Source organism: Balaenoptera borealis (genome assembly GCF_965194805.1).
Source record: "Balaenoptera borealis genome assembly, chromosome: 12".
Taxonomy (NCBI): domain Eukaryota; kingdom Metazoa; phylum Chordata; class Mammalia; order Artiodactyla; family Balaenopteridae; genus Balaenoptera; species Balaenoptera borealis.
The window spans coordinates 23,655,025-23,678,405 of NC_138869.1; the positions used below are offsets into that span (position 1 = coordinate 23,655,025).

The window sequence follows — 23,381 nt, forward strand, 5'->3', positions numbered from 1 at the left end:
TGGCCAACAGCGGCTAAAATAAGCTTTTCGTTTGTCATAATTTTACTTGGAAGCTTTTAATTTTATTAAGGCTGGCCCCTGCTTGGAAAAGTTTACCAGAACAGAGCTGTACATCTAGCAATGGGGGACATACAGTGGGCAAAGGCGGGCTTGACATACGTACAGAATGGCCACGTGTATTGTATGTTGGCGATTTAAAGGATTCGTCTCTTTTCCGTGTTCAGAGAAGCACAAGCGAAAAATCAGGCGATCGTAAACTGTCCTAATGAGAATGATACTCTTTTGTTCCAAACTCGGTACCAGTTAATGTTCTCAAGGTAAACACCAAAATGGATTGCTTGGGGGTGAATGCTTGTCCTTGGAGGGAGGCCTCAGTCAGAGGATAAAACAATAACAACAACAACCAAGAAGCATGTATGTAATAATACTTTATTAAGTTGTTAAGGATTTTTGAAAAAGACTTTTTCACTATCATAAGGTCAGGAAAATACCGTAAGTCATATTTTATAATCCTGAGAACGTAAGAGGTAGGCTTTGCTTTAGGGTATTCCTACCCACCGGAGAACAGCTCCCAACGCTGGAGAAACCACATTCCTTCAGATTTGGTGGGCAAGTAATTATAGTGTAGGCACTATCTCCTTTATGAACATGTTATAAAACACAGGAACTTGGCTATTTGAAGCGAAAGGCAGTATTAGATTTTCCTTTGCACGCATTCTCGTTTCCTCCAACTGTAGCAATTAGGACTGTTTGGAAATAGTTTTTAGCTACTAATAAAAACAGAGAGAGAGAGTGAGAGTGTGTGTGTGTGTGTCCGTCTGTGTGTTCCCTCCCCCCCCCGCCCCCACCTCCGCAAAAGGGGGATCTTTTAACTCTTAACGAAGTGGCTGATTTTGTGGGCTGCTGGCTGCAGCCTAGCTGTTGAGTTGGGGAAATAATTTGATGCCGTCATAAAGAGAGATTCACAAGCACCACACACACACAAGGGATGTTTATATACTGTTTCTCGTGAAGTCCCCCACCCTGAGGTTCATCCTGACGACCACCTTCTTGGTCACTGCCCTACGCCAGGGCCCAGATCTAAGGCAGTAGCAGGACCAGGCAGAGAAAGCTCTCCCCAAGGCCACCCCCCGACCCCCTGCCATGGTCTGGTAACATCTTTCCCGTCCCTCCAGCCTCAGAAAAGGCCATCTCTGAACGCGAGGGATTCGTGTCTAGAATTCACCTGCTCAGGCCAGTCGAGCCAACAGCAGAAAAACGAGTGAGCCCGAAAGTCCATACTAAGCAGCTGGGTCCCTCGGTGTGTGGGTTTCAGGTTTTGCCTTTTGTTCTCAGCATCTGTTTTGAAGCGAGGCAAGAGCACAAACAAAAATACAGATGAGTCCTTATGGGAATCCTTACGACAAGTCTGTTTCTGTCTGGGGTTTACCTCAGCCGTTTGTTGATTTTTTAAAAAAATGGGAGTGACTCACCGTCTTTAAAAGAGAGAGAGGAGGTTACTATCTAAAAACGAAAGATAAATCTTTGGAAAAGGGGCTCGCCAGCGTACCGCGCAGCTGATATGGCTCCAGTTGTTTGGATGGGTAAGGTTTCTAGGATAGTCCCCCCTGGAACTGACCTGGGAGAAAAGCCGACGGTTGAGAGTGCACAGAAACTAAAAAAAAAAAAAATAAAGCCCTACGGCAATCTTAAGTGACATAAGAATTTAAGCTTTTGGCCGGCGTTTCAAAGAGATTATCTTTGCCGAAATCATCACATGATGGAAACTTGCCATGTAGAAAATATCAGAGTTACTAACTTTTCTAAACATAGCAACTTCTTTTTAAATAGAAAATGAACACAATCTGAAAAATAGGAAAAGAAACCCTCCCAGTCCCCATCCCTTCCTGCTCCAGGCCCCAGAAGAAAAAAATTCTCTCTTCCAACCTGAGCTACAGTCAGAAACACGAAGCACACATGCTTTCATTTCTAATTGATGATTATATTATTAAGCTTTAATAGTTTACAGTTCAGGTGAATCTTTCAAGACTGCCGCACACCCCTCACCGTTCCCGGTTTGCTCTTCCGTTCTAAGTCTGTAAATATTTTTTTTCTTTGTGGTGGGGGGGTGGCGTAGGGGGTCCCGTTTTTTCAGAGAGAGACCTTAATTAAAAGAGCAGGTCTGGTTTGAACACAGAGCCTGTCTTGAAACCTTCCCCTACTCCATCGTTATCACTCCCTCGTGACCTTCCTCCCCAAAGATGGTTTCTCCTCGAGACCAGCATGTGATCATCCAGCCCGAGTTTAAAAGTTAAGAAACTTCGATCGCAGTTGACAAGGTTGACATTTCATTAACTTGTTGGTTCAGCCTTCAAATGATTTCACCAGGCGAAGCATCCTGTGTTTGGAGTTTACAGCTTTTTGTTCTTTCTTCCCTCTCAGGCTACAGTCGTGTTTAATTTGGAATCGGGGCTCCTCTGGCAAATTAGCAATTAGAACAATTCTGTGGGAATATGTATATGTGTCATTAGTTTTCCTGCAAATTAATAGCAGGGGCCAGAGGTCAGGCAGAAATTTTCCACTTGACTGCAGTTCCTCTGTGGAGACTTGGCACTTGGTTCTGGAATGGCCACAGCTGCTCTCAGCCACCCTCTTCCTCTAGGAACTGTCTTTTAATTAGTTTACCTCATAGCCATCATTACAAATATTACTGCCTCCCCTCCTCGAAATAAAATTACTGTTTCTACAAAATATTCCAGTGACATCTTGCACCACTGCACATTGATGGTGGGGTCAGTCGAATGCAGCATTTAATCATTAGATCACCTCCATCCGCGTCTCCTAATTAGAGTCCTTACAATACATTTTTATCTGGTAATTAGCCGAGATTGGCTACTTCCTCCGTGGCTTATTAGAGACAGCCCAGCAGTGGGTGTGAATCACGGTGTCATTTGTCAAGCCTGGTAAAAAAAAAAAAAAAAAAAACCTCCTCTCTGCTCTCTTCTGGCTTGGTGTTGATTTCCACTTGGTACCTGTGTTTCAGAGCCTCCAGAAAATTCAGCTGCATCTCTTTCTTCGTGGATCGTGCTAACCGGGAGGGATTTTCTTCTCGACTGTTGCTTTTTCAGTAGAAACAGTCCAAGTATTAAGGCTGCAAGAATGACATTCTTTTCATGTTTGATGACTTTGTACCCGTATCGTGGGGCTTGTCTGTGCTTGTAGGTGAGCTCCCAAGAGATGGGCCTGCACTTGCTGAATGTTTCCACGAGTTTGGGGTTTTGGCAATTAACTGGAACCCAGTGGACCTGGTGATCTTCCTCACAGAACTGGAAAGGAGCGTGCACATTTCCTCAGGACACTGTATTTATATTATAATTTTCATTACCTTTTAAAGAATGCCATGGTGTTGAGGGTACTGTTTTTCAACCGAAGAGCCCAGAAGCAGAGTTAGTTCTCGGAATTGTTTTATGGTTGCTCTGCCTGTTTTCCTTTGATCAGTGTCTGCATTTGATGGTAAGCCCTTCGAGGGCAGCAGTTGTCTGTTCTGTTCCTTCTTTTGTCATTTCAGTTCCCATTGCCGTATGTTTGCTCGGAAAGATTTATTGAATGCCAGTTATAAGCAGGGATAAAAGCTAATCCCCAGGTCCCTTCCAAAAACGAGCATGCAGAAAAATGAACCTGGATAGTGTTTATGATTCCCATTATCTGGGCGTAAGGAGACTATTATACAGAGGGCCTAGAATCACCAGTGTGTATTTGATTTTGAGTCCAGGTTGTGAATATGGGCACGTTATTTAATCTCCCGTGAGCCTCTGTTTGCTTATCTGTGAAATGTGAGTAATAACATCTCAAGTATTCGTGATGGTATGAGAATTCAGTGAGACCAGGCGGTGGCAGGGGGTTTACGACGTGGTTTTTACAAATGGTACCCATGACTTTGCCGAGCATTTGGATACTCTTAAGCCTAAGAGCATCTGAATTTTAAAAGCTGTATACTTATGAGCATTAGCCTTTCGTGCGCTAATTTCCTTGACCCGTTGCTTGGGCTGATGCTTAGACACGCTGTTCCTGTACTTGGTCAGTGATGAAGGCCCAAGGCAAAGAGGAGGTCAGCCCCAGCCTTCCCAGATCCGCTCCATCCCGTGGCTGCTACGCTAGACCGTTAGCACTTAGTTTGCAAATGTGTGTCATTAAGTCAAGTTTCCAGGACTAATAAAAAAGCAGCTCCCAGCATCTGCCCAGCTTGCTGGGGGATTCATAAGGGTGGTGCCATCTCCACAGCTTGCTCTTATCAGGCATGGGGGAGCGTGGGGTGTAGGGATTGGTGGTGGACGGGGTGGGGCGGGGCGGGGTGCGGCGGCAGCGGTCTGGTGTTGGCTGAGTCAGCATTTCAAGGGAGGGAGAAAAAGGAAAGCCCAACCAAAAGCTTGCAACCCAGCGTTCGGTTTCCAGTGCCATGTTTACGTTTTTCCATTAATATTTTCTCAACGATATTTGATATTTCTCATTACTAGGGTATGAGTAAGGTTTGAGTCTTCCCAACAAATTAGAACTCTCTTTTAATCTGTTCTTTGATTATGATCTCAGAGGAATCTCATTTTTAATACTTTCCACAAATAATGTCTTGGACTTAGGACTTCTGCAGTGGTAAACCAGACTTAATTTGTTAAGTGATTCACAATCTGGTTTGAGATAGTGATACCAAGTAAGGCTACTTTGCCGAACTTTCTTGGATTGGGGGCAGCTACAAGTTCCTCAGAGGGCAGTTCTGGGTAAACTGTAAGAACTCTGTTGAAAACAACCAAGTTCTTCAGTGTAGCCAGACTTAATATTTCAGTAACAACGAGTTTTTGGAAAGGGGGACAGGCTCATGTTTCCAGTTATTAATAAGAGAAACACTTCAAAGTGCAGGCGAAACAGATAGAAAGAAAGAAAGAAGGAAGGAAGGAAGGACCGAAACAGGACTCGTTCATTTTCCTCTGTGCTCCTGCAAATAACTAGTGTGTATTTCCGGACTTGAAGCATTGGATTATTCCATTTTGTTACTACGCATTTGAAACTGGAAGGAAAAAAATTTAAATGTTTTACAGTTCCAGGATCTCTCCTATGCCATATTCTTTTTAAACAAATGATTCCAATCCTATATTGGATAGAGTTTAATGAAGGTGACACAGAAAGCTTTCAAAGATTAGTCTCTGCCAACTGATGGAACTAAATGGATGTTTACTGGATCGGTGCCACTCTTTTCAATACGAGTCACAGGCCAAACCTCTCAGCAGTAGTTCCCATCCGTGAAGTTTCATCCTGGAGTTGACTTAGCCCATCCCAGTGTGGTGTAGCCAGTGGCTATATGTGGCTATTTTAGTACAACTGTCCTTTTTATTAAAATTAAGTAAAAACAGTTTCTCGCTTGTACTAGCGCATTCCAGAAAGTTCTGTCTAAGAGCTCAGGTTGATACCAATGTATCCCAACTGGTGTTTCCTGAAACATCAGCGTTCGTGGGGCTATAAAGACTCCCTCACCCCCTTCGAGGTTTACGAGGCATAGTAGGGTGCGAAGTCGTGATTAAAGAAATGTCTTGACCCACCCAGAATTTCTCAAACTCACCAGGCTAGGTAACCCCTTTTCTGTCTGTAAACATTTGTTTAACAGTCTTTGGGAAAAACCTGTCTCAGCAACAACAGGAAAGGAGAACATCGTAAGAGATATTATTTAATAACCTATATGGGGGAAAAATCCGAAAAGGAATATATGGGTATATATATAGAGAGAGATATAGGTGTGTGTGTGTGTGTGTGTGTATCTGAATCACTTTGCTGTACACCTGAAACTAACACAACATTGTGTAAATCAACTACAATAAAAAAAATAAATTAGAAAAAAAGAATCACAGGACAGGATGCTAACAATTTTAATAATAAAGTGAATGGTTTTTACATGGGAACTCGCCTCCTATTTCAGCTGATGATAAAAATCTACTGTGAGGCATAAAACTAGCCAGGCCTCCCCTGTATAATTCCTGCTGCATTGCAGATGCTTTCTTGGTTGCTCTGTTTTTTTTCTGAAGGTCTTCTAAGAACTGTTCCTTTCCTCACAGCTGAATCTGGTATCAAGTGTCACACTCTCCAAGTCTGCATCAGAGGCTTCTCCACAGAGCTTACCTCATACTCCTACGACCCCCACTGCCCCCATCACTCCCGTCACCCAAGGCCCCTCCGTCATCACCACCACCAGCATGCACACGGTGGGACCCATCCGCAGGCGGTACTCAGACAAATACAACGTGCCCATCTCTTCAGGTAGGTGCTCCATTTTTGCCTCGGGGAGAATTGTGATCAGCAATGCTTGTCGACCAGCCTCTTTGTAAAAAGTGATAATTAATAGGACAATGATTCTTATTTAGCAGATATTGCGCAGAACCAAGAATTTTATAAGAACGCAGAAGTTAGACCACCATTTACATATGCATCTTTAATTAGGCAGGTAAGTAAATAATGCGGTATGTGAAATTATATCAGAAGGTATAGGTGTACATGGAAGTATTATATTGATGCAGTAGATTTAAAACCGTTTAGTATGCAAGCATGCTAAAACCTGTTCTATAAGGTTTTTGAAATCTGCAATATATAACATAATTGCTTTTGATTAAGTATTACAATACGATGTGATTATTAGGAAATTCATTTCACACAACAGTGAAAATGAGCCTGTTTAAAGATGGCAAGTCAATTATCACAAGCTACAGTAATCTCTGATCCCTAGAATTAATCGGAGCTCTAAATAATTACTGAGCTTTAATCAGCTAGTGAAATGTTTTGCATTTCTCTTTGATTCTGCTTTATAAATGACTAATAAATTAATATTTCTGTACGGAAACAGAAATAAAAACTCAAAACAATTAGATAATTCCATTTTGAATTTTGCTATTGAACTGGTAAATACAACCGTTAATCTTAGATCACTTCGTGAAGCCTTCCTTAGGATTTAGCTCAGCATCACGATTATTTTATGTTTTCAAGAAACTGTATAATGACGGTTCTGTTGATTTGGTCATAAATTATCTTTCTCTGTTGCTTTTGCTTCACAGGCCATTCTCGAATCTCCAGAAAAGCAGCTAACACTAAATGAAATCTATAACTGGTTCACACGAATGTTTGCTTACTTCCGGCGTAATGCTGCCACATGGAAGGTAAGCTTTCTTGCAGGCCTGTTGAGTCTTGGATCTTGGCATTTATAGGAGAGAGTTTGTTGTCGGTAAGAGGCAGGTGTTGTAAGTTACGTATATATTGTTTTGCTACATTCAAAGAGTCTAATTTATAGGCATGCTGGATTGAGAAAATAATTCCACTGGGGTTAAAATGCTGGGATGGAAGACTCCCATTATGTTGGCATCAGATGTTCGGCTGGACCAACGAGTAAAATCATCTCTCTGGTTGGAATGTGTAGGAAGTTGTCTTGTGTACACAGACCTCACGGTTTTCGGTCTTTAGCCACCACCAGTGTTTGCAGAGAATGCATAGATAACTGTTTTTTTTTTTTTAACCATCAGGAACCTGGAGAAATGATCAGATACACTTGATCAGATACACTTAACTTTCATTGGTTGGATATAAGCTCCTTAACAACCTATGCACTCCAAGTACTAGCAAGGTATATTGGAGTTATTACAGAAGAACCCAATATATATATATTATTAAGGGGGGTTTTTTGGGGTTTTTTTTTTAAGTCAAGAGACTGTCCATCAGATATTCATAGGCACTCTGGGGAAGAAAAGTAAATTCTGAAATATGTGACTTGACTATAATAATAGCATTTGCTATCAAACGGGTCAGATTCCATAGCTCCACCTGGGATGCCCCCAGCAAGGCTTGGGGTCACGTGACATACCTCAATCCCAGTTCAGCAGTTGGTTCGTAGGTTCTGTTAGTAGTGATTCCATTGTATTCGGTTAAGCCCTCACCAGTTTTTGGATTTTCCCACTTTAAATTTCTTGGTTTTTAATAGTTTTGCTTTAGAAAAAGGGGCAGCAGATACAATCTGAGAGTCATATTTTTTTTTGCACCTTTACTATCTAGAATTCTTGTAATCCCTAAATTCCACAATATTTAGAAATATTTAAAATGCAAATATTTTGGGGTATTTTACATGTTATTATTAGAAATATGATAGGGATTTATTATAGGATGCAAGGAAAACATGCTTTGCTGGAAATATAGGTCTTCCTTGCTACTACCGTAATTTATATGGGAGAAAAACAACAGCAAAAACAGAAAACGCATTTCTTCTACTACATTCGTCATAAAATAGCGTTTTGAAAGAAAATGAATATAACCAAAGAATTAATTCATCAACCTTACAGAGCTGTGAATTATCTACTATGGCCCAAAGTAGCTTTTTTATTTCCACTAAGACACATGGGCGCTGAAGGAACCTGGGTTCAAAAATCTTCCCTTCTCTTCCTCAGCCTGCCTTGAGATGTAAAATAGAAAACAGTCCTCAGCTGTGAATGCTTTTTAGAATTTCGGAACTATAAGCATGAAGCAGACATTTTCTTCAGATTGCCTTTTATAAATAGCAAATGATCAAGTTTTAAAATAATTACCCGTTATGAATGTGATATTTAAGCTCAGATCTTCAGATTTAACTTTTTCATTTTCAGAAACTGCAGGAAAAAGTGCCCTTCATATAAACAGTCCTAAATGAAGTATTTAATGACTCATAAATACGTATAATTTTCTCCATGTGTCCTTATTTGTACTGTCATCTTAGACAGAAGATAAAATGCCCAGTGAAAGTGATGAGTGGAAAGAGTTCACTCAGCTTTTGTGGGAAACTCTCCATTTCCAGTTGCTTTTACTTGGATGCACGGTCTTCGAAAACAAAACTTAAGTTTTGACTTTACAGTTTTATTTACGTGGCTATATAGTTCAGACAGATCTATAGCAGTCCTGTTTTCCAGACGTGGCTTTACAGTGTACAGTTCTGTACATTTTGATACTTACTGGAAAACTTATAGACAGTGATTAGGATGAGGAGAGATGTTGATTTCTTTTCCCAGTAAGGTGTCTAATAGGTACACATGCTCTGTCTGGACTTTTTTTTTTCTTTTTCAGGAAATTTGGGTTTATTTATTTATTTATTTCAGCCTCCTCAGTGTCATTGTAGGAGATAAACAGTAGACCCTTAGCATCCTTTATCCTCTGCCTTTGTGCAATATTAAAAAAGAAAGTGCCTGTTTAAAGACCAGACTACAGTTTATACGCCAAGAAATTTGCCCTACCAACTGTAATTATAACATGCCCAACAGTTTCCAGAGATGTTTGTTTTGTTTTGATGCAGACCTGTCAAACCTGTTTGAATCAGGGGTGTCCCTTCGTAGTCAGCTGGAAGTCTGAACCCACCCCAGTTATGCTGACATTCCTCAAAAATTCCTTGAGGATTTGTCCTGTGGCTTCTCCTTGTGAGCAGTTCATCATGCCATGTGATAAAACTTCTCTCGTCACCTTCTGAGTATTCCATATCAGACAAGAAAAATCACCATTCTCTAGCATGACTCCTCACAGAGTTGCTAATGGTGATAATCCAAAAACTGAAACACCTCTCAAAGTACAGATCAAGATTTGCCACTTGGAAGGATGAAGTATCTCGCAGGTTAAGGGGGGGAATACAGACTGTGTAAGCAATAGCTGCAGATGGATTGAGGGACTTAACAAAGGGATGTGAGGTGTGGTGTAAGTATCCACTTCTCCCGCCCCTGTTGTCACCTACTCATGCCCTATAAGAAGAAAGTTGGGAGTAAATGATATGGGTCTCTTTGAAATAGCCTCATGTCCAGGTTTGAGTGTCAATCACGTTCACCCAGGAGAACTCAAGAGATGAAGCCATGCTTGTTACTGTACCTAGTGTAAGTAAGGGGTGCGGATTATTCCTGAAACTCAGGAAGGATGAGATGTTCAAAACTCTTCACCCTTCAGTTGAGATGCTCCTTTGGTAGATTAGAGATGTCAAGGGTCTCAGTTTAGAAGTGACCGGAAATGACTTTGAACCCTAAGAAAGAAACGTGTCTATGGAAAGAAACCATCGACTTACTAGAGTATCCTCATTTTGCCATTGAGAGTTCTACTCATGGGTTCCTTTGGCATTTTCTCAGTTAATTAAAAGCACTTGCCCATAGTAAGGGCCAAATTTATATATTTGGGAAGGTAAGACCTAGCTTGATAATGGATACTGATCCACTGGGGGTCATGTCACTGCCCCCCACCCCGATCCTATCAGCTGCAGGAGGTGATACTCTCAGTGGTAGAAATCCAATGTCAATTTCTTCATAATAAACCTGAGCAAATGTGTCGAAGGTGTTAAAGCCAAAACTTTGACGAATTAAAAAGCAGCAAAATGTATTTAACAGTAGTAATTATCATCTTTCATGGTTTAAAATAATTAAAATAAATTACCCCTTTTGTCTGAGAGACAAGTGGGTTTGAAAGGGACGGTTTTATGCTTTACGTGTTTCCTGATTTTGAAGTCGTATTAACATTACTTTTATATTTTGGCCGTGAAACCTATTTGGGGGCTAATAGGCATATTAAAAAAATCTTTCCTCTGCTTAACTGTTCACCAGAGACTAGACTCAAATGCCAAAACACGAGTAAGTCATCATTGCGGGTTTTGATTTTGGAAGAGGCCCCCCCCTCACCACAGGAGGGTCATCCATGGGGGTGGGAGCTACAGTTCTTGGGGACGGTTTTACAACTGTGGACTGTTAGGCTGAATTTACTGCTGTTTTTGGAGTCTTTATCTTATAGAAAATGTAAATGTTCTCTCTTTTATACTTGCTGCAGAATGCAGTGCGTCATAATCTTAGTCTTCACAAGTGTTTTGTGCGAGTAGAAAACGTTAAAGGGGCAGTATGGACAGTGGATGAAGTAGAGTTCCAAAAACGAAGGCCACAAAAGATCAGTGGGTACGTCCACCATGTTTGAACTTCTTAGCCTAGCTTGGATTGCGCTAACAAGTGTAACGTAGAGGCTTTTGGCTGCTAGATGGTGTTAGACCAAAGAACTGGTTTCACGTTGTCTCAGTTAAGGGAAGCAAAAAAGCATTTCATCCCTCCTGTTTTGTATACCCACCAGTCCCCCTGCCCTGCTTGCTGGTCTTTGTTGCATCACATGCTAGTAGCTTTTTAGGTGGCAATGCATATTAACCCTCACAAACCATTGGCTTATGCTTATTGCATTTTATTTTCTTTCTCCTGTTCCCTGTATTGGATGTCTGTTCTGCCCCCAACCCCGCCTCCTTTTGTTGCCACTTCATCTCCTTTGCCGCTGCTCCTATCCCAGGGTGCCATTCGCACCAACCTCTCACTGCATAAGTGCTTTATCAGAGTAGAGGATGAGTTTGGGTCCTTTTGGACAGTTGATGATGAAGAGTTTAAACGTGGCCGCCATATTCAACGAGGCCGTCCTCGCAAATACTGCCCCGATGAAAACTTTGACGAGCTTGTCGCACAGTAAGAGCCTTTACTTGCTTTTGTTTTTTGTTTCTGCTGTTGCTTTGGCTTTGCATGGTTGACTCATCCCATGATAGTTTTGCATTTCACCACGTAGCAGTGCCACAGCTTTCTGCAACGGAACTAAATCGTGTGATTTGTACATGTATTTCTCTCGTTTCTCTTTGGAACACCAGTGCCTTGAATAATGCTTTTTTGACGTCTTTAATGCAAATATCGGTTGGCTTTTGATTCAGCAGCTTTACGGGGACCCTATAACTCAATGCTTTTGCCTGACCCCTAATTCCTCCAAGTGAAGAGGAAACTTCCTTCTTGAGAGTTAAAATGTGTGTTTACTGGGATAAATTTCTTCTTCTTGGCTCACTCAGTATAACGATATAAATATAGTGAAATGAATGCCAAAAGGGCTCCAAGCATGGGAAAGAAATGGAGAACCGTGCATCTACTTCCTTTAGGGACCATTGGGAAACGTACATAATTTCCCGCACCCCCCCCCCCCGGAAGCCACCCCTTTCTTTCCCTCAGTAGCCTCCTGTATGATTTTTTTTTTTTTTTAAAGTATTTGTATCCCTCCTGGCTACAGCTGTCCTTAAAACAACATCTAGCTTGTCTTCATTTGGTCGGTAATGGACAGAGCGTCAAATTATTCTCGTACCCTCCCAAATTGCGGCTGTGCCCGAAGGACTGGAAACCAGCCTCAGCTGCCTGACCCTCCCCTGGAGTAGCCTTCTCTCCATCTTCTTTTGGCAATAAATGAGCCTTGAAGATCTTTTCTTCAGAGCTACCCTGCCGTTCCTCTAGCATTCATTCTAGAATTCAAATCCTGGAGAAGTTTAAGAGGCAAGATTCCTCCCGCTGGCTCGCAGGAAACCCTGCCGGTCCGCTTGCTGACTTCCCCAGCCCGAGGCCCTAGAGCATCTGCCTTCCTGCTGGAGTCCGGGGGGTTACTACCCATTTACAGGGAGGTCACTGTTTTGTGAGACAGACAAAAGTTCATCCGTGGAGGGAGTGCCCGAGGCGATGATTACTTAATCCAGAATTTTACCCCCAGTTTGCTTGAAGGGCAAAGTCTCTCCCACCCCGGGGCGGGGAGGTTCACACAGACCAGCCCCACAAAGCCAGCGCCTAGGGCGAAACCCACCTTTTCTTTGGTTTTCTGGCTGGGGTGACATTTCTGATTTGGAAGGATAGCGGCAAGCTTAAGACGAGACTTCGCGAAAAACTCGGGGGTTGATTGCGTTTAACTTTGAGTTTTTATCTTTCTCTTATGCAGTAACCCTTCCCTTATTAAAAACATGCAGACCAGCCACGCCTACTGTACACCTCTCAATGCAGCTTTACAGGTAAGATTAACGGCCGTCCCGACTCTGCCGCGGAGGCGCATGGCTCCCGCACTCATTTCAAAATATATTAGCCTCGCTCTAATTAGATATTAAATTTTAATTCCGTTAAACTTTTTTCTTAAGTGCACAAAGCATCGTACTCCCTGGAGGCAAACACGTCGGGCTGCTTCAGCATTAGCAGGATGCTTAGCATTTTGAATATTGTGGCAAAAAAATTAAAAGTTCACTTATTAATATTTATCAGCAGTATCATAATTTCCATCCTCTTATTTCAGAATTTCACTTGAGGCAAAAATACCACAAGTGTAATTACTCTAGCACAGCTATTAATGTGCTGGATGATAGGCCACTGTGTCACATGACCTTCTATTGTTCACGGGTTTAAAGAGAAAGCAGAGCTCTTTTTTTTTTCTAACTAACTTCTGCTCCTTTTTCTTTTAAAGTCTAGTTTAGCCTCTTTTTTCACTGGGGGGGGGGGGGTTCGGTTCGCTTGGTAAAAGTAAACTGTTTTTGTTCAAGCGATAGAGGTGTTGAAGGAGAAACTCTTTAGGTTTCCAGCGGATTGCTCAAGGTTACGTAATAAGCTCGCAGAACGTATGTTTCCTACTGACAAACCAAGCCCTCCTTACGTAACCGGCGTTGCCAGGGGACGAAGCCGCGGGGCTTGAGCAGGAGGGAGGTTACCACCCAAACGTGAGTTACAGGGCATCCGTCAGTCAAGCCTTTGAATTATCGCACATCTCTCCGTCACCCAACAGTCAAATCATCTCCTAAGTCGAAGAGAAGACTGTAGTACACCTCCTTAAGGTTTACCAGGGTATCCCCCTCCAGAGTTCATAAGTAGGCGGGGTAGGGTCCTTTGGCCCGTCCGTGGTCCTGTTGGATTTTGACCCACCTAGATTGTGCTAGACCGCAGGCCAAAGGGATCTCGGGAACTTAAATGACAACAGTCTACACAGATAGATCTGACGTACGTGATCCTATCCCGTGACAGACCTTTGCAGCATGTGTTCTTGATACTTAAAGATGACAATGTCACGGGCTCCTGCAAAGGGCCGTAACGCACAAACATATTAAAATTTTGTGAGGGAAGGGTGCAAATGAGAGAAGTCTAAAAGAGGCTCCTTCAGGGATGCTAATGGTCCAAACTCAGAGACGCTCAGCGTTAAGGGAAACAGAGTGCAGTGAAGAGGCGATCAGGATGGGAGCGCTGGCTATTCCTTTTTAACAACTATTTGCTGAGCACCTCCTCTGCGCCCTAGAGAATCGCTTTCCCAGTTCACTCAGCAGGAGCTCAAGGCTCCCGAGGATGGATGATATGCCTCTTTTATGCAGTTTCAGTTCAGAGGCCAATTCACTGACCTTAGCTTTTCAGTGTGTGTGTGTGTGTGTGTGTGTGTGTGTGTGTGTGTGTATATATATATTATAAAATTTTTAGCCTGAACCAAATTTAATAGGAGGAACTGCTTTCTGAGTTTCTTTTAATTACTTGTAGTTCACACAGTAACTTTCGAAAAGGAAATGAAAGCACGCTTAGATGCCGCCACTGTAAATACCGTTCATTAGTAACTTACTATTTTCCCTGGAGTCTTGTCAAATGTGAATTTAAAGGCCGCTCTATCTGGAATCGTATTAAGATCACAGGCACATTTTACATTCATGAGGCGGCAAGGCCGAAAAACAAAACCAACACAACAACAGTCCACCAGCAATGGTGATCCTCTGGGTTCTCTTCACTCTGTGACTAATTTCAATTAGGACGCTTTACAGAACTGTTCGTGTTTCACCTCTAAAACATTTGCTTCTGGCCTCCTCTGCACCCTTTCTTATTTTCAGTGATGATAGCCCCAAACTCTCCTGCCGTTTTCCAAGAACACTTGATGTGCATCCTGCAGTGAGGTGAATACATGCATCTCAAGTCACGATTTGAGGAATGGATCTTTTTCCTCTCCTCTAGGAGTCTGGGTCCTGGGTCAGTAGACAGTCCCCTAGGACAACTTTCTGCTGTGCAAATTAAATAAAGAGTCTACCAGCAGGCCTTCCCTTCCCGCCCACTGCCATTTTTCAAGGCAAGTAAAAATAATAGTGGAACAACATCTTCAAAAGATTACTAGAGCAACATAACGCGTGATATACAATATATAAAATAGGACAGCCGAATCCACTACAGAAATAAAACATTGGACTCGGGACAGATTGCATTATGCTCTGAAAAAGTGAAGTAACTAAGGGTAACCGTAAAGCTTCGTATTTATAGACTGCCTTTCCCCCGGGCGTCTCAGAGCGGTTAACAAACATTCCAAGAGGGACAGGACTTAGGGACTTCTGCACCTTGACTTAAGGACCTTCGTTCTTTTTTTTTTTTTTGGCAGAGGGGCCACTGTGATATGAAACCACATACTGTGGGCATAGGACCACTTATATAATTAGGTCCATTATAAAAATTGTAAGCGCCCCCACCCCCGGCCCCCTCTCCTAAATAGACAGACATCAACGACCAAAAAAGAACCACTAGGTTAGACCTAAGCCGTTGGTGAAAATTTTTCGAAGCTCGGGTGGGTTGCTTTGCTCCCTCGCTCAGAGAATGTCCAAGAGGCTCTATTGTGAAGGAGCCACTAGGTTTCTCTTTGCAGCCCACTTGATCATTTTTTTTTTTAAAGGCGACCAGGCTGGTCTTTTTCATTTACATCTTTTTTGTCTGAGAATCAAGGGATCAGTGTAAAATGCTTACCTTTGGATGCCTTTCACCACTGTCAGCCCAGGTTTTATGATCCAGTCCCCGTCGGAAATGGCTTTGCCCTAGAACGCATTAAGAGCCACGGAGGACGAATCATCCCCAAAAGGTTGCCCTGTACGTGACCAGCTCGTCCCAAAGACTACATCCTTAGAAACATTGCCCATTTTGTTTTTACTTCTCAATCTTTCTTTGAGAAGCTGCGAAAAAATACCAAGCTAGAGAGGGCCCCACTTTCGCCACATTCTGACTGTAGCAGTGAAATGGCTTTGTGGTATTTCCAGGAAAAAGAGACTCACTCACATGATGGTCCCAGCAGAACTTCCATGTCGGGGAGAGGCAGGACCACTGTGTTGTGTCAAACAAAGGCAGTCAAGATGCTTTTCCAGCTGCACCTTGGGGCGGGGGGAAAACTCGGGCAACGGGTCTGTCTTTTCGCTCTGCCAAAAAAGAAAAAAGTGCTTTATTGCAGTTACAAGAGATCTGTTGAAAAAAGTACTTGATGCAAATTATTTGACAAACTGTAGGAGAGTGAGGAATGTTCAGATGTGCTGTTCATCAAAATGAGTTCACCACATTTGGAAATGAAAACAGGATTTTTTTTTTCCATTTTTTAAAAGAAAGAAGGCAGTTGTTATATAAATTCAGAAGTGGAGGGAAGGGAAGGGAAAGCCGTGGGCTTGCGCAGGGCCTGCCTTTGAAGTAGTCCCTCAGCCAAGGCTGCGGTAGGTGTGGATGGGGCATCGCGGGGCTTGGATCGCTAAGGCGTTTCTGGCTTTGGAGTTTGTACAGTGAGTGAGACTGCGATTCTCTGCAGCCCAGCTTTGTACGCGTCCTCTCTTGGTTTTTGGCTCTTACTGTCTCACCAGAGCCAGGATTTCTAGAATAGTTTGGACTCGCGTATGACTGGCCAGTTGGAGTCACCACGCCAGATTGTCTTGTGATTGCACGTTTTTCCTCATTAGGATGGAAAACCAGGCATAGTGTAGTCTGCAAGAGGACCGTTTTGATAAATCTGGGTCTAATTACAGCCGCCAGTCTTTGAACGTCTGTCCTCTTTAGTAAAATGAAAAGTCACTGGGTCAAGATCACGACCCAAATGCAACAATATGGCTACTTGAGCCCAGTGATATGTCTGACTATTATCCGCATCTCAGACTGGGGCGGTCATTCTGTTCAACCGCAGTAGGATAAAAAAAAATGAGCAGTACCCCACCATAGAGTTTATGATTTCTTTCTTTTCCCCTCCATTTCCACACTTCGTCGCTGACACTCGCTTGGAGGGAGGGACTTTGTCACCTTCAATGAGGATGTACTTACGTACCCAAAAGAAATACGATTTACAGCTTCCTTTTGCCAGAGATTTCTTTCTTCTTCAGTCCTCAAATTCCAGGTGATTGGTCAGAGCCTGAAAGATGACCTAGAGTTACCGTTCAACCAGTTATCTCAAACTACACTAAAAAGATTCAAAAATAATTAATTCCAACGGAAATGATGGGGGCAGGGAGATAAAAATGGATTCCACTTCTATAATCTCTTCCTTTTCTGTAGGCTCTAAGACAAATGGTTATGGAAGCTCTCATAAGTTTGGGCTCTGCGGCCAGAGTAATCTGCTCAAATCTTTAATATCCAATACTGGAGTCATCGAAGTGGATAAAGAAATGAAAATCCATTATATGTCCCTGTGATCTAGAACTATTCCGTTCCTCTTGAAAAAAGGCATCAGACAGACACCTTGTTACTGGTAGATAGCCTTGTCTAAACCCATGTGCCTCTACCCAGCAGGGCCGACTTGAGCCCTCGCTCCCCACGGGCGCTTTGGTCCCTCCAGCTAGCTCTCTGAGACCCAGCCTGGGCTGTGTGTCAGCAGCCTGACTTGTAAAGCACAAATCCTTCTACACCTATTAGAAACTTGTCTTTTCCAACCGTGCCCGAATGACGTGAAACCGAAGATCATTGAATCCACCCATAATTGATAGCTTCCCCGTCTGTGTACACCCTTGTCTTCATAAATCTTCTCTCGGTTGATGGCAGGCTTCGATGGCTGAGAACAGTATACCTCTATACACTACCGCTTCCATGGGAAACCCCACTCTGGGCAACCTAGCCAGCGCCATACGGGAAGAGCTGAACGGGGCGATGGAGCATACCAACAGCAACGAGAGCGACAGCAGCCCGGGCAGATCCCCTATGCAAGCCGTGTGAGTACCCGCCACCCCAGAACGCCTTTGCCGTCGCATCCTGCTCCCCCTGTTCTAGGTGCACACCAGCCCCTTCTCCTCTGGCGGCTTTTGACACCTTTTCTGTAACTTCTGATTTCCTAGAACCCAGATAGAAGTGGGTGCGTCCAGAAACCTTTAGCTCGGTTCGCACCTAGGAGGACCATTTACTTACGTTCCCATTACAGCAATAGGCTTCATGCAGCCCCACGAGTGCCCAGGGCCATAAAAATGGGTGACACCTGTGCTTTTTGCCTTCGCTTGCTCGGCTCAGGCCATTATATCAGCCACATTACCTTTTCCTCCTAGCAGTAGAACGCATCCCGGTGACAGAGTTCTTTGCTGTCTGTCCACCGTGCGGGCGGGCTGAACCTAGCAGGGAGGCAAAGGATGCTTGTTCACTTGGTTACGTGGTACGCGGAAGCGCGAACGCCACGCCGAAGCGTCATTACCAAGCACTGACGATGGCACGAACGAAAGGCGGCGTGATTTATAGATTGCTCTTAAAATATCAAAAGGAGAATTAATAGGAGCATTATAGCAGCAGACGGCGGTATAACGAGCACGCCTAGAAGCGTACGGAGTGAGGGACGAGGGCTATCGCAGGCTGCCTGTGCGTGGCATCAGGACCAGGCACACCACGGGCAGGGCTGTGCATGGTGCCCCTGTTGGCTGGGTGATGGGAGGCAGGCGGGGTGACGGTAACAACTCCCTCTCTCCCAGGAAGAGTTGTAAAAGAGCAAAGAAAGCACATTTCCCCAGAGAGGATTGGCGAGGGATGCTGTCGAATGACAGCCTCGGGCTTTTAGCGAGTCTCTGCGAAACCCGCTGCCCGCTTTAAAGGAATAAACCTATTCAGTGTTGACCATGCTGTCAGCTCCTAGAAACGAACCCCTTGTCTACAGTGTTTCTGAATTCCTGACCAACGTCTTATTTTAAGAGCATTTGAGTGATCAGAATGGAAAATATGACCTGTGGCAATTAGCAAGAGCATGAACTGGCACCTACCAACAAAGGCAAAATGCTGTCTGCCGGCATGGGTAAATTGGTGGGTTTGGAGGAATCTGAAATTTGATTCTTTAGCATTTGAATTGCGTGCCCAAAGTGCTTTGAAAAGGACCTTTAAAGATGAAAATAATCGTTTTAAATTTATAACAACAGTCTCTTAGCATTTACTCCACAGCATTTTAAGAATGTGTTTCTCTCTCACGCTGCTACTGCCATCCATCGTCCTTCGTCAAGGAACCTGGTCTTTCTGACTTTATTATCACACCCGTATTCATCTCGAAATCGTTGTCACGACAGGAGTATTTACTAAGATATTAAGGAAGTTCAGAGCACATGTAAATTGGCACGTGCGCTGCTTCAAGGAATACTTACTGGAGCAAAAGCATCTGAAGTGACTGAGTGGAAGGGAGACTGTTTGTTTGTCATAGTATCCATAGACCGCTGACGTTTACTTGATGTGTGTTCCTATTATTTATGGTAAAAAGGATCGCTGAAAAAAAAAGAAGAAAATAAAAAAGGTATTTGGGTAAAACCTCTCACAGCAGTTTAGAGTGAGGCTAATTTTGCTGTACAAGAATAGAGTCACTATAAAGTTATTTCAGACTTTGAGTTGACCCCAAGTATTACCAGAAACCTTGTTTTACAGCAAGCAATCAGCCTAATTTTTAACGAAATGAAGGTTTTACTGGTGTGCGTGTGTGTGTTTTGTCTTTAAGAAACCCTGCATAAAGATGCCCAAAAGCATATTGTTTTATTGCTCAAATCTCACAGGTTTACACTAAAATAAATTATTTTGCTAAAAATAATTGTTTGTCATCAGCCCATTCCCTATGCCTACTCTTGGTGTTTGTTAGAGATGCTTAACTCTTTTTGATCTCAAATTTGCATTAAGCAAATTCTATAATGACGTAGTTTTCTTTCTTGTCCAATGTGCATTACCCTGCTATGATGCAGCTTGTTTCTCACCTGTTCTGTTCTCTTGGAATAAATCAAGCCATGAACTCTACAGCAAGGCTTAAAGGGCCTTGTTAATGAGGCAGCCCAGCTACTATTGAGTGTCGAAATAGAACTTCTTACCCTTTCTTTCTGTGACACTCAAACACCACAACCTTTTTGTCTGTCTCTTGAAACAAACGCTACAAAATAGTCACATAATTATGGCTTTGGGGCCTTATACTTTTATCCTGATAGGGGCTAAAGGAGCTACAAAGCAAAATACTCCGTGCTGTGCCCACACCCTCTGAGCACAATGCCTTTAAACACCAGTCAGCTTGCCTTAAAAACTCTTCTGTTCCCAGAGTAGCTAAACAAAGGAATTACTCAGATGTAAGAAAGGAAATGTGGGGTTTTGCACAGTTATTCACTGGGAGCCCTTTCGGAAGCAGGAGTCGGAGAGAAAGGCATGGGGTGGGGGGTGACCTGCAAGGGCAGAAGGCTCCACGTGCAGCTCCATCTCCCAGGAGGCACCTGGGAGACCACGAAACACAGTATCTTAAGCAGTGTGCATCTTACCTGAAATGGATCTCGCATGGAGGTCCTTTCTCTAAAGCCCTGCATGCCTGAGTTACTGCTTTGCCCCCCCCCCCGCCCCCCGGTGGGAGGAAGGGCCGGGGGGCGGGGATCTGCTGGTATCACGAAACATCGTGAAGCTGGATTTCATTCCTGTGGAGTTTTAAGAAGCCTTATTAGTATCTCACCTGGTTGTGTTGTCAGGTTGTCACACTGTAGACCTGGTCAGTTCACCTTTGCTGGGGTTCCACTCGGCAGTAGATGCTGGGATTGAACTAGCGTGCGTAGGGTCGTCACCTGTGTCTTTGGGACGGAAAATAACCTTCCTGAAGTTGGGTTGCAAATTTCAGGGGAAAACAAAATATTCTCTCCCGTGAACTCTACCTTGTTGGCGGGACTTGGGGGCGGGGGGGATTTTGTTTTGTTCTGCCTGGCAAAACATTTGTCCGAGTCTAAAATTACAAAGCAAGAACTTCATGAAGACTCGCCAGTCTCTTCCAGGGCCCAGCCCCCCTCCCACCCATATAGCCTTGTATCATCTCTGTCGTCAAATTCAGCTCTGTAAACCGGAGAAGATGAATACATCCGGTAGTTGAAAAAAATGAAAATAGGAAAACGTTGATCAGGGAAACACAGCTGACTCTCAATCCAGGCTACATACAACCCAGCAACCCTCCTATCCAATCAGTGTCACAAGAACCCTGTTACCAGAGGACAGGAGGGGGTAATGTCTGAAGTAACAGTACTCAACAGTGCAAATATGAAACTGAAACATGAAGAGATGTTCACCATTGTCAGTCATCCAAAACACACAGTTTACGGTAACCTGAGCTTTCCTTATTACACCTGCTCAGCAACACGATGTTCTTAAAAAGCAGTGCTTGGTGCTGATGAGGTTGAGTCTAAATTGATAAAGCTGCTTTGGCAGTGAATATCGCACTAAATCATAAGAACCGTAAGATGTTTTCACCTCTGCTCCAACAATTTTATTCTTAGAAATTTATCCTAAGGAGGTAAACCAACAGAAATATGGAGAAAAGCGGTCACTGTGTTATACAGAGAGTAAGGCGGGGGCGGGGTACGGGGGTGAGCCAAAGACAATCCCCAGATGCCCAGTATTCCAGTATTAAGGGACTAATGTCATCACACTGGGATCTCACAGCCATAACAATTAAAACTGTAAAGGTAGCAAAGTAATCACATTCTTGCTACGTGTACAATATATAAAAACACGGCCCTAAATGGCAGAGGATAGGCAAAACCAAAAAAGTCTACCTTAGGGTTTATGGGTGATGTTTATTTTTTTTTAAGGAATAAAAACCAACACACCTAACTCTTCCCAAAAGAATATAGGGGGTCCTCCCGGAGCTGACTTCCCAGGCAACGCGATGTATGCAGTCATGCAGGATCCCACACTTCAAAGTTTTAACTCTCAGCTGTTTCCGTCTTGAAATCCTCAACGACTTTTTCAAACACATTTTCACTTTGCACTGGGCTCTGCAAATTATGCATCCGGTCCTGGATCTTGATGCTGAAACACAAATAAATAGGCCCATTAAAAATCTAAAAATAGATGGAGCCAAACTAGTAAAACATACTCCAATAAAACTTGGGTATATTTCGTTTTGCACATAGGTTGTAAGAATACGGGCCCTATTTTTTAAAAGCTATTTATCCCAACATCTACCCCCAAACACACTCTAGGCTGTGCTAATTTTACAGTCAGTTGGTCTTCTGGAGGTTCACGTGTCAAGGGCAGTCCAAAGCACTCCTCTCTTGATTTTTCAAGGGTTCAAGTGGCCTTCGGGGTTTGCACACAACATCAGTTATTTAGGAAGGCCACCATCCCCAGCACCTCCTCTTATTACTAGTATTACCTGATAACGTGAATGAAAAAAATCCTCCCTTCTGCAGCCCATTCCTGCAATGGGACTTCTTTTTTTAAAAAAAAACTTGAATGGTTCTTTTACGTATCAAAAGCCCCGCCACCGCCACCGAAAGTAATTTGTATTTGCAAAGGATCGGTTGTAAATATGATTTAGGAACAACGTTTCTCAATTGTTATCGGAGTGGTTTCGCGTGGTCCCCCGCAGGCCCCTTCGGGTGAACCGTGCGCTGGGCTATAATGAGCAAGTTGGCAGATCTCATCGGAGCCCTGCGTCCCGGTGGCCGCTACCAGCCGGGCCTCATGTTTTGCCTTGTTTACAGCTGACAGCCTTATTATTCTGATCGGGGCTCTGCTTTCTTATCATATTGTTGTGTTGAGCGCGCCTTTTCCTCTCCGTTTGTGTTTCCTGGCAGGGCTTTTCTTGCCTTATTGACAGTTTGTAAAAATATGCATTAATTTGGAGTTTCCAGCATGTATCATGGTGTCTCTCTGCTGTGTTTGCTTGAAGTTGATTAATGATAGACCCTCGCTTGGGGTCGGTCTCCGGAGAGTTCTTTCACAGGTTCTGCATGTTAACTAGCAAAGCAGAACACACAGCAAGCCGTGATTAGCCCAGCCTCTTGCACACAGTGGTCCCCACAAACCACTGTTGCGTTAACCGATTCTCGCTTCACGGGATTATTTGAAGATTTGTATTCATCCGCCCAGCAGGCCACTACGGGGCCTGTTAGCTGACACTCAGAGGGTGGTCCTCGGACCCCAGCAGCATCGCCGGGGAGCTGGTCAGAGAGGCAGAGTCTCAGGCCACACCCCAAACCTGCTGAGTCACACAGGCTGCATTTTAACCGGATCCCACGGTAATCTGGGTGCACATTACAGTGTAAGAAATAGCACGGGAGGAGGACACGCCCACTGAGCTTCCGTCCAGAGACCCTTCTGTGATGATGGAAATTTCTCCCTCCCTCTGTGCTATCCAACATGGTAGCCGTTAGCCAACACATGTGGCCCTTGAGCACTTGAAATGTGGCCAGTGTAACTGAGAAATGGAATTTTAAACTGTCTTAATTTCCATAGTCGCACGTGGTCAGTGGCTGCCGTGTCGGACATCACAGCCCTAGACTGGGGGTTTGTGTCACCCAGAACACCCGACTTACCTTGGGTTGGGAAGTCCCCACGGTGAGCCTTCTTCTGTCT

At 43.6% G+C, this 23,381-nt stretch overlaps 1 protein-coding gene and 1 long non-coding RNA gene across 18 annotated transcripts in view; one reads left to right on the forward strand and one right to left on the reverse strand.

The window, feature by feature from the left end:
- The window catches only part of FOXP1 (forkhead box P1), a 599,574-nt gene that overhangs the window by 568,983 nt on the left and 7,210 nt on the right, over positions 1 to 23,381 (forward strand). For 13 of the 16 annotated variants that reach the window (XM_082346179.1, XM_082346188.1, XM_082346191.1 and 10 more), the window contains 6 exons: positions 6,078 to 6,279; positions 6,384 to 6,463; positions 7,068 to 7,169; positions 10,819 to 10,940; positions 12,760 to 12,829; positions 17,598 to 17,764. In XM_082346179.1, the coding sequence (XP_082202305.1) occupies positions 6,078 to 6,279; positions 6,384 to 6,463; positions 7,068 to 7,169; positions 10,819 to 10,940; positions 12,760 to 12,829; positions 17,598 to 17,764 (743 nt within the window). Of the gene's footprint in view, positions 1 to 6,077; positions 6,280 to 6,383; positions 6,464 to 7,067; positions 7,170 to 10,818; positions 10,941 to 11,316; positions 11,487 to 12,759; positions 12,830 to 17,597; positions 17,765 to 23,381 lie in introns of all 16 variants that reach the window. The other 3 variants (XM_082346181.1, XM_082346180.1, XM_082346185.1) reach the window with 2 other exon arrangements.
- Positions 14,249 to 23,380, reverse strand: LOC309607562. Of its 2 annotated transcripts, XR_014232445.1 has the most exons (4): positions 21,126 to 23,380; positions 18,079 to 20,602; positions 16,888 to 16,971; positions 14,249 to 16,003 (listed from the first exon to the last, which is right to left on the reverse strand). It is a non-coding gene; the product is annotated as an uncharacterized lncRNA (long non-coding RNA). The 2 variants fall into 2 exon arrangements; XR_014232446.1 differs by having other exon boundaries at positions 18,079 to 23,380.